Genomic DNA, 13,646 nt, shown 5'->3' with positions numbered 1-13,646 from the left:
ACCTTTGGATTTCCCCCCCTCCCCCAGTATTTTGCTATTATAAGGAATTGTGAGATTAATTTCCATATGCATAAATTTTTGTGCACATACTTGATTATATTTGTGTGACTCTTAGGATGTCAACCTGTATATACTACATATATACATGTGTGTATTAGATGTATATGTATATATGCACACAACACATTTAGAGTTATATATCTGGGTATGTGTGTTCTCATTCTCCAGGTTGCTTTCCAGAAAAGTGGTAGAGAGAGCTTATCTCCTTGCACTCTTGCTAGCACTGAGTATTGTCTTTTTTTAATCTTTGCCAGTTAAATGGGTAATAATATCTGTTTTATGCTTTAATTGCATTTCTATGATAGTTAGACTAAGCACTTTTCATGCCTACCATATTTAAAATTCTCCTATGAATTAATATTTTTCTTAAATTTTGTGTTGGTATAAAAATGGCATAACTTAATAGAGATACTAAAGCTTGCTTGAGAACTCCTTGGCTAAAATATTGTGTCTTCACTGACATATTGTCCTCAATTTGTGTAATAATTTGAGTAAACTTTAACCATGGAATAAAATTCTGATTGCTATGGAAGCACATGCTTTCTACCTCTATCTGCATATGTTCCCTGTATGGTACATTCATGGAAATTCTCCTTCTTATTTTAATGGGATAATTTCCCATAACTTAAGATGTATGACCTGAAAAAATATCCCAAAAAAGAAGAACTGATGAATTAACCTTAATCCTGTATTACAGATAGGTCTTAGTGTACTTACTACAGGGCTTAATATCACTTACACTGACCCACTTGAAACAAATTGGCACTTCTTATAATTGTCTTGTTAATTCATGCTCAGGAGCTGGATGACAAATGATTTATCTTAGACCTAAGCTTCTAGAACAAGAAATACCATGTCCTTGAAGTTCACTCCAGACTGAGATCTTAGGCAGTTATTAATATCGGAGGGTCACTGTTACAGCCAAAAAAAATTTGGTATTTCTTACAAACCAGTTTATACATATTCATGTATACATACAGCTATATATACGTGATCTATATTTTCTGAGATTTTGAAATTTGAGATAACAGACCTGCCTAACGGGTGCAGCATAGATAGATAATGGAACAGACTCATGAAACTCAAAGAGGAATAGACAGAAAAATATAGTGAAGACATATTCAACATGTGTCTTCAAAATATCAGGATTCTAGACCTAACATTGCTATCAGGTATCTTTCTAACCCTGTGCAAAGCCTTTCTCCCTTGCCCTAACATTCCTTCTAATGCTTGTATTGAGGGTTTAAAGATGAAGGAGATCCAGCCCCTGCCCTCAAGGGCCTCTCATTGCAAGGAGGACTAATCTGCAAACAAGCAGAGCCCAGTGGAGGAATACCTAACCCAGTGGGGATCAGGAGGCTCCCAGGAAGGCTGCCTAGAATAAATGGCAACAAGTTTGGTCATAAAGCAAGAGAGCAGTTAGCCCTCCATTTGTCAGATGAGGGTGCTGATCTCCAAGCCTTGATCTCGGCTCCATGATTGGATAGCTTAGCTCTATTGGAAGCCAGGGCTCAGTGTGGTCAATGGATGGGCCTTTCAGAAGGCAGGTTTAGATGGAAAGAGATATTCCTCTCTGGCTGGCTGTCAGTGTCACCTTCCTACAGGATGACCCCTCCAGCCCTGTAAGGATGATAGACCTTTTCTGTCCATTTCCTCTTTCAGGGAGTGGGATTCTGTCAAACTAAGCTCTGGGGCTTCTCCCAAGGCCTTCCCCTACTTGAAAGTCAGAGGATAGAGTGCTGGGGTGATATGCTTAGAAGCAGTGATTATGAAACCCTCCCTGGTCCTACATGCTGGGCCACCTTCACACATGCTCTGTGCTCTTCTCTATCACACAAGCCAAGGAGTCAGTCATTTGGGAGAAAATTACTTCATTTCCCATATCTGTCTGTTCTCTCCTCTTAGATTTTGTAAAGTTATTGGTTATTTGCTACATTTTCTGAGCTTCTGATTCTCCCGGGATCCAGGGAATACATGAGGAAAATGTTACATTCTCTCCCCATTTTGGCCAGTCTTTGGCTTGTCCTTTCCTGTCTTGGACCTTATCCTTCAACCTGCTCTTGGAGATTATGTAGTTCTCTGTTCAACCCATCTGTGTTTAACTGATTTAAAAATATAAATCAATTTTTTAAAAAATATTTGTATTGATTTTAAAGAGGAAGGAAGAGGGAGAGAGAGATAGAAACAATGATTGGCTGCCTCTTGCACATCCCCTACTGGGGATCGAGCTGCAACCCAAGTGTGTGCCCTGACTGGGAATCAAACTGTGATTTCCTTCCTGATTCATAGGTCAATGCTCAACCACTGAGCCTCATTAGCAGGGCAATAAAAATCTATTTTACTTTGTTTCATTTTTTTAAATCTATTCACTCTAGAAATCTTAATCTCTCTACCTTGTGATATTACTTAAAAAGTAGTTTTAATATTCCAAGGATGATACAACCTTAATTATTCATCTCTTGTTTTTTAATATTCAGATCTATCTCACAAGTTAATTTTATTTAACTTTTTATCTTCCTTTATATTTTAGTAATGTGAGAGAAAGAAATTGTTTAATAATAACACTAGAAGAGCTTTCTTTCAACCTGCCTCCATTTATACAACTTTCTTCACATTTCTAGCCCAGTCTTGAAACCTTATTTCTCAAGATGTACAGTGATTACAAGGATTGTTCATTCAAGATGGGCAATTTTGTATTTGCCCTCCTACCCTTAACCTCTCAAGACAGCATTTGGAAGGTGACCAAAGTAGACCTGTCGGTGTGGACAGCCTTAGGGATGCAGTCACTTGTAGGTGCTCTGAAGATGGTGGTATATGGAAATCAACATTAATTTCTAGCAGAATCCCTAGATGAGGCCAAGATCAGGTAGAATATGTTTGGAAACTCAATATAACCCTCACTTTCCTTAACGTCTTCTCATTGGACATGGCCTTGTGGCCAGAGGGGAGCTGACAGCTTCTCAGGCCTCACACTTATAGTAGTAAACTTAGTCTCCCATGGTGTCTAAGTTCAAGGCGAGGCTCCAGGGATATTTAACACTGTTTTGTGTAGGATGGGGGGCAACCCTACTGAGTGGGGCAGAGGGTGATAAATAGAGAATGTTGAAGTCAGTGGAAAGGATCTGGATTTTTTCATATGTAGGACGGGGGTACATAATGAAGAACTTGCCCATTTCTGAAATACTCTTTGAGTCCTAAGCTAGTATTTCAGTAGCATGCAAGCTTGTTTTTCAATCTTATTTACCTTTCTCATAAAAGCAATGTCAGATAATAACATTCTGATTAAATGAATGAGCGTCCAGGATCACAAAGCTTGCCCATTGCTGTGTAAGCTTAGTTGTTGTGCAATAAGTAGAAAATCTTGCTAAATATCTGTATATTGACCTAGACCAACTATTCTCTTAAGCATTTCCAATAATCTCAATTCCCTCTTAGTTCTATAGCCAGAGTTTTACCACAATTGCAACTAAACTATACTCTAGTTTCTGCCAATATAATTATTTTATCTGTAGGAAAATGTCAGTAGTTCTGACAGTTTTAATTCTTATGTTTACCGACTGTATTACCTTCTGAATCATAGGTTCCCCAAGCAAGTCAAACAGGTTAAAAGACAAGTCACACCTACTCTTAATCTTAAATGAGTGTGGGAATATATCAGCCACTTTCACTGTATTAACTAGTTCATTTCTGGATCCTCATTACTTTACCTATATTTAGTTTATCATTTTGGATACAACCCAAATTCTCCCAAGCCCTCTAAGTGTAAAAAACATATAAAGTTACCTAGCTAAAAATACTCATGTCCTTCCTTACCCATCCTTTGAGAATCTGCATGATGGGTTCCCCAAAATATACAGAATGGAGATAGTAATGACATCTTCTGACCACAGGTTAGGATATGCATCATTCAATCAAGAGAAAAAATAAATATTTTCTGTCATTGATTTATCCATTTTAGGTGCTGCCCAAATGCATGGGCTTTTCTAGAAGGACCATAGAGAGTACTAGAGTTCAGAGGTACAGAATTATCAGGTCTTGAAACCATCCAGAATTGAGTCCCACCCACCTAATCTCCTTCAAGTTACCTCTGCTCAGACACCCTTGTTTCAGCCGTTTTCACCTTTGGATCCAAAGGTTCTTCCACATAGTAGTTATTTCACTATTTAGGGACCTCTCTCACTTGTTCTCTAAATTTTCTCTTCTTCACTTCAGCACAGAGTTCCTTCAACCCATAATTCATATAGTACACATACAAGTCCCCTTTCTCCTTCTTGATTGTTCTTTTTTGGGAAGCTTCTGATATGTAATTATTCCTCTTAAACTCAGATACCTAAAAGTGAGCACAAAAATGATTCCCTGGGCTTCCCTTTGGGGATAGGGATGGGGGGAATTCAAAGAATTTCCCTTGGATTGGATTTGGTTATGACATTTCTTAGAGCTATGTGACATTTCTGAGGAATGTTAGAACATCTGTTTTCAGTTACAGAATGTAGGTAAAAGTGAGTCAATAAGAGAAAGTCTTTAGAATTTAAAAATATCCTCATGGGGTTCTTAAGAATTTAGGATTGTTTGAGAAAATCAGCTGACCTGCTAATACTGATAATTTCAGGACATCCTGAGAGAAAGAATAGATACCTGAGTATCTGAGGCATCTCCATTCAAAAAGCATTCATTAAATGCTTTTATAGCTCAGGAACTGTCAGATTTTGGAAATACAAAGATCAATAAAACATGATTTTACCCTTGAGAAACTAACAGACTAATAGGGAAGACAGCAGTAAACAGTCAATTTAATTCAGTGTGACCAGCACATAAAAGTAGAGGGTGTTGGGGGGCAGGGAGGGAGCCCTCTGTTCCAGTCTTACATCTCTCAGCATAGTATTCTTTTAGCTTCTGCATACTAGTATTGCCAACGTTTATATGAAATGTGTTTCAGACACTGCTGGAAGGGGCTTATGTATGTCATCTCAGTTATGTAGGTCAATCTCATAGAGGTTGGTCCTATCATGGACCCCATAAGAATGGGGAAAATGGGCAGAGATTGTCAGCCTTTTTAAATACTTACATTTTCCTAAGAATAAATGGCTTAGTATGGGGCAAAAATACTGGACCAAGCCCATAAGTATCTGGTGAAGTGTATTTTGTCACTTGTGAAATTGAGAAAATATTGCCTTATTTGTCTACCTTTGTGGGTTTCAAGGATCTGAGGAGTCTCTGTAAGCATTTGAGGAGATAATGCATAAGAAAGACCTGTACAAGAATTGTCATCAGAAATCCTTAGAGTCCTTGGGGTGGAAATACTTCTGTGGGTTACAAGAATTGGATACAGAGGATCCCCAAGTGGACTCCTGTCCTTTGTGTAACCCTGTCTTCCTTGTCAGCTGCCCCACCCCTTCTTGTAACCCCCCTATTTCTGTTAGCAAGTTTGTTCCCAGTATTTACTGGATAAACTAAACCATTTTTACAAGCTATTTTTGCTTAATTAAAAAGAGTAGCATCTCTTGCCATATTACACCAGATTTAAGACAGCTAATTTAAATTCCTTTTTTTTTCCTTTATAGACTTTTGTACAAAGGTTTGTCAGTTTGGGGAGTTATTTGAATACCACGCCCTTCTTCAAAATGAATAACTGTGACATCTCTTCAACCTCCCCTTCATTCCTTCCATTCAAGCTCTAATGCACTTGGAAGGGAAATAATCCTAGCATTTGGTAAATAAATGCAGACAGTGTCTTTAATCATGGTGGTTGGCCATTTTCTTGGTAAGTCCTTGCAGTCTGAAGCCAAACAGGTGTGCACTGTGGTAATTCAACTGCGTGTAACTCATAAATGTAGTTTACTGAGGTGAGGGTGGAAGCCCATTGGCGTGGTTTTCCTGCCCAACAAACAGCGTCTCAGCAGGTCATGACTGACTTCCTTGGAGTATTTTCATGGTGACCCATTCTGCAGTGAATCACAGATTAGCCTTCAGGTGTGTGAGCCCACACTTCACCGCTCCTGGAGCAGCTGGATTTATTTATTTATTTTGGGGGGATGATCCATTTGGGGCTTGGGGGGGGGGGGGGCGCGCAGCAGAGGCGGAGATGCTTGGGTGTCCTGGCTCCCTGGTCTGGGCTTCCACCCAGGTCGCCGCTGCTCCCTTTCCCATGAGGCCCCACTCTGCTCCCCCTCGGGTGTCCGCGGGTGGGGAGGGGTCCCCGCAGCCCACCCCCTCTCAGCGCCAGGCTGGGAGGCCACACAAAGGTGTCCCGCTCAAGTGGGCCAGGAGGCCAATTTTGTAAAAGTGCTTGTAAGTTTCCTTGGGGGGGAGGGGGAGCAAAAGAGGAGCTTTTTCCATGGGAATTCTTTTCCTTGTATGTAGATACCAAAAGGAAACTCAACACTGGGCATGTTCGGATGTTGAATGGTTTCCTGATAAGCAACAGCCTCCCGGAACCAGACTTAAAATAGTCGTCTTCCCCGACCTCCCCCGCCCCCCCCCGCGGGCGCTGCAAATGGTATCTGCCAAAGAGATGACAAAGTACCTTGGACCGAATCGCACACAGACAGCATTTTGAGCAGAACGCAGGGCCCAACTCCTGTACTTACTGTGTACAGCTGGCCACGGCTGCCCAGGAGAGGGCAGACCCGAGAGGAAATAAGTTTCCTGAGCCCCGGAGCAATGGCTGTGTGTTCATGAAAGACTGGGACGGCACTTCTCTGGCGTCTCCGACGTGCTCCCGAGATCCCAGGTCGCAGCACGCTCCTCTGCAGGGAGTGAGTAGATAGACCACTGGGAGCTTCATCTTCCCCTCCCCGTTTTGATCCTATAGCCTTGAACCCGCAGCGAATTCAAGAAAGGCATGGATATGTCGGACCCCAATTTTTGGACTGTGCTCTCAAACTTTACTTTGCCTCATTTGAGGAGTGGGAACAGGCTGCGGCGAACACAAAGGTAAAAACGCGGGGATCCTTTGCCAGGAGAGGGAATGCGTTGTTTATTGGGTGACAGTTTGAAAACTTAATGCCCTGCCCAGGGGGGCACTGTTTCAGGTATTCTCTCCTCCTCATGGATTTCGGGGGCGGGGGGGATCCTGATGAATGCGCTTCTCGGGGTTCTTTGAAAATGTGGATGGCATGAGGTTGAATTGTGAGTGGTGGGGAGAGAAAAAGGGAAGGGGAGAAGAGACTTTGAGTCTGTCTCTTTGATCTGATCATGTTTATAGATTTCATCTACCCAGACATCAGGGCTTCTGCTTCTCTTTGGAGAGCCTTTCAGATGTCCCTTCTATTAAATATTTGACCTTTATAAGATGCACATGTACTATACAGAGATAGTTCAGGTTATCCTGTTTTGAATTGTCTGCTTAAAGAGACAAGTCTGTATAACTTTGCCATTTGGGTTTATGTTTTTGTTTTTTACTGCTTTGCTGGCGTTTGTTTCTAATATGGGGCTGGCCTTTTCATTTGGTAACATATAGTTGATAGAATAGGTGGGAGGGAAAAAGACTTAATAAAAAGCAAGATGAAGCTCATGCCGTAAGTGAAAGGCAGGTTAGAGTTGGTTGCTGACACTTGGATTGAGGGAACGTGATTTTAAAGGAGCCGTTTCTCCTCTCTCCCCGTTCGTGTCTAGCTCAGAAAGGGGCATTATTGTGGTTTTTGGGGAGCACACCCTCTGAGTTGGGTGTAAATACAGTCTCATTGTTTTTCTTCAGAACTTGCCTTGCGCGTACACGTGAACATGCATGAGAGCAATGGTGCAGTCGGGTCAACAGGATGCAGGCTATCCGATTTGGAGCTTCATAATCTTTGTTCTGCAGTGCTGAGAGAACACACCAAAAAACAGTTCATTCTGTTTGGTTATACCTGTGACTTTTTGTAGCATAAATGCAGATAGTTAATACTTCGGAGAACTTAGTTGTTTGCTTTATTTTTAAATTTCCCCATGGTATTTCGTACATTTCAGAAGCATCTGGAATACTCACATATACTATTTGTACCTACACATATATATTGATCAAGCCAAACACAAGCGTGCGTCTGTGTGCGTGTAAGAGAGAGAGATTCTTAGGTCAAACTTACCTTCTAATGCAGCTTGAACAGTGTTGGTACCACTAAACCATGTTCGATTCTAAAGTTGTGCCTTTTAAATAGGGTGACTATGTTTTTCTCATTATATTTATGTTCAGAGACACTCTTGGTATTGGTCATTTTTGTTCAAGCTGTGTCATCCATGCACCGACCCCCCCAAAACAACGAACCAGTTGAAGAGAATCACGCTGTACATGAACAAGGCCACTACTCCTCAAAACAGTAAACCTTGTAACTTCTTACCTTTCCCTTTGCCAGGAGCCCTTACTATGTGTAAGTGGTGTAGTCCTGGCTGTGAGGCAGGCTCTCCTCTCTCCGCAGCCAGTTCTCGCAGAGATAAGTCTGCACTGGCATCCCGCCTGTGTTTGTAAACCTGAAAAGCAGTTGGAGCCTTTCTTCCTTCTACCTACCTGTTGATAGTCTTATTGACAGTCAAATGCATGAGGAATTCTCAGGCTGGTCTTATCACAGCTTTAGGGAAATATCTCTCCAGCCCAGAACACTCCAATTCAGACAGCTCACGCTGGCTGGGAGCCTAGGTTTTAAAGTCACCTGGGTTCTTTCCAGCAAAACGGGAGAGTAGGTAGGGGTGGGAGAGTAGGGGTTGGGGGGGGGGGAGGAGCAGGCTGTCTCCACTCCCCTTTCTTCATTGGAGGGGGAAGGGGATTTTCTTCTCTACCTTCCCACTGTAGTGGTTGTCACAGCCTGTTTGTTACCGGGGTTTTCTAAGATTTACAGTCTGGAACTATGTGTCCTGAAGATCGTCTGTACCTATGTCTACTTATTGTTGGTCTCCAAAGGCCAGCATTGCTTTATATTTATTATGTAGATTCAGAAAGATGCAGGCAGCTGTCCTCTTCCCCAGGGCAATGTGTGTAGCTGTTGCATTCCCTTACAATACAGTGATCCATTCCTGCTCGGTGACCTTCCCTAAGGACATGGAGCATACGCTTACAGTGTGACTCTCCCCTTCTGTGACCTCCCTGCTCTAAATCCTGTCTGGTCTACAAGGCCCACATGAACCCTGCTCCTTATGTGGCTGATCAGATTCCCTAAAGCTGCCCTTTCCAAAGGACTTTCCATGCCCAAGGTGTCTTCTCCTTCTCCAGCTTCCCTGAGGGCATGCCAGTATCGGGGGAGGATGCCTGGCCCTTGCCCTTGCCCTTGCCCTTGCCCTTGCCCTTGCCCTTGCCCTCAGTGGATGTGCGTTATTCTTTGGAATATCTCTCCTGCCCAAGCCTAGCTTCTTGTCTGCACATGCACTGACTTTCATCATTTTGCATATTTTATCCCAGGGACTTGTTCTGATTAACATTCTGATTTAGAGGACTTCATCTTAACCTTTTCTTTAATATCAGCGTCTTGTGTCTATCAAAGAGTGTAATCTGGCTTTGAGCCTCTGAATGAGCATCTTAGAGCTTCTAGGGACAGGATGTGTGTGTACCACTTACCTTAGAAAAGAGAGAGAGATTGAATGGGTTCAGACTTTTTCCTTAAATCTGTGATTGGAAGGAAATGCCATCATGGAAGACCTTTGGTTTGCTCCATCACTTCCGCCTGGCCAGTTCAGCATGACACTGGTTTGTTGGCTTGTCCTCTCACGGGAAAACTTTCAAGGTCTCTCTTCCACCTCAGCGCCCTACCTGGGCCTATAACTCCCTGGATTCTTGGGAAAAGATGCCTACAGACTTACTCCCAGGCGTAGACTCTTGAATGCAAAGCCTGGGTTCCTGTGCTGTGTCCCAAAGGTGATACATTGTTCCCATCATTATTTTCTGTCTTGACCTTGGCAGACATTGGTGACTTTGCTGTTTTTGTTGTAAAGTTCACATGCTCCACTGGAAACAGTTTCTTTTTTACGACTGGCTTTGTACTTCTCTCCCCCTCTCCTATTTCCTCAAGGCAGTCACCATGCAACCTTTTATTTACCTGCTGCTTTGAGGGACAGAAATCTAGGCTGAATGGATAGATTATTTTAACCAAAATGTATCATTTTAAACTGAAGTAATAATTGCATGCTTTAGAGACTAAATTTCATAGGTCTGTGATAGTCCATTCACTTGAAGAACCCATCACATCTTAGAATGGAAATGAGTTTGCCTGCTTTATTTATGTTACCACTTATGTTTATAACATCTTTTCCCGTTGGATTGAAAATGTTGTGGGGAAGGGATCAAGCTTCTTTTCCTTGTTATCTCTCTATGTCACACCATAAAGAAAGGGCTACCACTGATTTCTAAATGTTGCTGCTCCGATGAGGTTCACCTTTACTTTTGTTAAAGTACAGTCTGGTGAATCTAGGAGATGCTTGACTTTTAATTTTAATGGTCAGAAATCTGCATGTTCTCATTGGGTGTAAGGAATAATCTTCAAACCTCAATGACCTAAATCAATAAAACCCTCATCCATGCCAATGGGCAGTGTGACTCAGTAAATAACTTTGAGCAAGTTTCCAAATATATGTTTCTGAGAACCCATGGGATAAAAGTTTTTTGGCTTTTTTTTTTTTCTTTTTTGCTGAATTCACATTACTCAGCAGTTGCTATGAACAGCAGGTATATTCAGGGATCTTCAACCAACTGCTGTAGTTGTCAGAATGTATTGCATTTTTATGTACACTGCATCTTCTCTTCAGTAACATCTGTAGTGTTTGTTTTGTAAGTTTTTCTTTTTGTTTTGCTCATGAATATATGTCTTTAAAAAATATGGCAAATACACTTCTCTCCTGACCTGACATGTCAAGTATTAGTGAACTTGTACTCACCCCATTTATGAAAAGCCCAGTTAACCCATATTTCTTGACCATCTGTTATGTGCCTGGGCTCTGTGACCCAAAGCTGAAAGCCCTAGGCTTGCCTTCAGTGAAAATATGCAAATGAATCATTGCAAACTAGACTACAGAGAAGTATTTACAAGGTACACATAAACCATAGGAGTGGTCAGTAGGTAAGACAGACTTTGGTCTCAAGGAGACACACCACATAGAAAAGGCAACACCTCAGGGTCACAGGATAGGTTGGTATTTATCAGATAAGGACTGGGCCTTTCAAAGGGGCAAAGGAAATAGTGTGTACAAAGGCATGGTGGCCTTGGCAACATGAAGTTCAAGGGACTATACAATATTGCTGGAGCATAAAGAACTAGAAGCATAATTCAGTCTTACTGAAGCGTGAAGTTTGAGGCGGTAATATAACATAGCACAAGGGTTAAGAGGGTTGATCTGAAGCCAGTTCACCTGGGTTTGAATGATATGGGTAAGCTAATGTCTTTGGACTTCAGTTGCTCCATCTATAAAAGAGGGACAAGTAAATTACTTATCCCATAAGACTGTTGTAAAGATTAAAATGTGTTCATAGGGTATCAAATGCCTAATGCAATGACTGGCATATAAAAACTCTCAGTAAATTCTAACTATTAATATTGTTACTCTGGATGCAACAAGGAGATGTGTGGTGGGCAAGGAGGCTGAGGAGAGTTGAAACACTTGGTATTGTGGGAGTTTGTCCTTTATCCTTGGGAGAGAGATATGTCTAGCCCCCCTGAGAGCTTAAGTCTGGGAGTGGAGGGTGAGACCTAGAAACCAGTTAATAAGTTATTGCTATAGCCCATAGAAAGGGTTCGGCAGGCCTGAGCAAAGGATATGGTGAGATTATGCCTCTGAGAGATACTAAAGATATAAAATTGACAGGAGTTGATGAGACATTGGCTCTAAGGGATGAAGAAAGATTTCACAATGGCCCTGTGGTTTTTGTCTTGAGGAACCAGGGAGATGGGGGAACCAGCTATCTATGTCAGTGTCGGGGAGGGGAAGACATAAGAACTTGCACTGGCCCCTTTCATCCTCAGAAGCTCGGTTAATCCACATTATTGGGAACCTGTTGTGTGCCGATTACCATGGCGTGTTGATTCCTTCCTTCGGCTAACATCTGCGGCACCAATGTCCGGTGCTGGGCAGAGGATATAGTAATGAACAAGACAGAGTGCTTGGGTCGCACAAATGAACAAACATCTAAGTAAGTCAGTTTCCAAGTGGTGGTCAGTACTGGAAGGCAATACGAGCTGAGGACTAACAGTGTGGGAGGCTCCTTCAGATAATGTGGGCAGGGAACGCCTTTGAGGAGGTAATATTTAAGGGGAGACTGGAAGGCTGAGAAAGAGCTGTCTATGGGAAGAGTTTGGGGGCAGGCATCTGAGAACACTCAAGGCTCTGAGGCAGGAAAGAAAGAGCCCCAGGCAGGCAGTTGGATGTGTAGGTCCAGGGCACTCGGGGAGGTTGGACCAGAAATAATAGACTTGGGAGTCATCATTAGGACGGTCTGAGACATACGTCACATTAATCTGTGGGAGAACTGGAGATGCCCCACTTAAGGAATGGGTGGGGATGCAGGTAGGCACAGAAAGATGACTGGGAGGACAGTCCTATAGAAAGGAAGGAAGCCAGCAGAGTGTTCTCACAGAGTCCAGAGAATTGTCAACACTCACTCCACAGGGAGATGAACACATGCACCGTATCTGACAACTGGGAAGTCGTGATGACTTCAGCAGCAGCAATGGGGTGGGCGTGGGGAGGTAACGAGCCAGAAAACAGGAGTGAGGTGCGGAACTGGAGACCGTGGCTGGTAACCACTCTCTGTGGGTAGTTAAATGCAGCTCTGACACGTCATTGTGTCCCACGGCCTCTGCACATTCACAGCTGGCCCGGCAGCCCTCTTCCCTGAATCATATCCCCTTACTCACTGCTGCTCACTTGCTTCACCGCCCAAATAGGCTGTGACAGGTTCCTCCTCACCTCCTGTCTGGAAGCTCCAATTGTTTCCACAGCCTGATGAGTATCTGCTTTCTCATGTGTTTAAGGTTGAAGTTTCTCTTTCTCTAAAGCCCTGCCTCTGAGCTTCTCTAGCCTCCACCCACCGCCACTCTGTCTCCTCCCCAGCCCGGGCAGTGTACCCTGCCTGCCCCTCCAGCCTCTTCCACAGGTGGCTGAAGCCTGTGGCCCTCGCTGCCCCTCCTCTCGTCCCCTCCACGCCCGACCTGCAGGCTCTGCCCCTCCCGGAGGCTCTGTGCCCATTTGCTCCCACTCCTTGCTTTGCCCAGGCCTGTCTCAGGCAGTTCCTTTCATCCTTTTCCTTTTTTCATGCCCTGGACTGTACTTTCCACGGGCTCGCCCTTTAATCCTGTGTCACAGTCCCGGCCCCCTCCAGGGCAGTATGCCTTCGCAGACTCTGTGCACCGCAAACTACTAAGCTCAGATACAAAGGACCCGAGCAGGCAAATGCACATTTTGAAAATGTTGCTTTTAGCCTCTAGTGTGCAGCTTACAAGAGTTTACAGATTGTTTGTTTTGCCCCTTGACTATGTATGTCTTTTGTGGGGACAAGGGAGGCAGAAAGCGGGGGTGGGGGGAAGGGGGAATGAGAGATAATGATAGATACAGAGACAGAGAGAGAGGTGAGAGTGCAAAAAGTAGATTTCAAGAGTTTGTTAAATACATCTCATATGCCCATGGCGGGGGTG

General features: G+C 43.2%; 1 protein-coding gene across 13 annotated transcripts in view; it reads left to right on the top strand.

The window, feature by feature from the left end:
• The window catches only part of MAST4 (microtubule associated serine/threonine kinase family member 4), a 310,042-nt gene that overhangs the window by 150,130 nt on the left and 146,266 nt on the right, over nucleotides 1-13,646 (top strand). For 2 of the 13 annotated variants that reach the window (XM_080677584.1, XM_080677592.1), the window contains exon 1: nucleotides 6,603-6,993. The exons of 10 other annotated variants lie outside the window; for them this stretch is intronic. In XM_080677584.1, coding sequence (XP_080533710.1) covers nucleotides 6,902-6,993 — 92 coding nt within the window. In that variant the 5' untranslated portion in view covers nucleotides 6,603-6,901. Of the gene's footprint in view, nucleotides 1-6,602; nucleotides 6,994-13,646 lie in introns of those variants that run through there. One more of the 13 variants, XM_080677588.1, reaches the window with a different exon arrangement.

This window comes from Plecotus auritus (assembly GCF_963455305.1).
Source record: "Plecotus auritus genome assembly, chromosome: 7".
Lineage (NCBI taxonomy): Eukaryota > Metazoa > Chordata > Mammalia > Chiroptera > Vespertilionidae > Plecotus > Plecotus auritus.
This window is presented reverse-complemented; position numbering and strand designations above follow the sequence as displayed.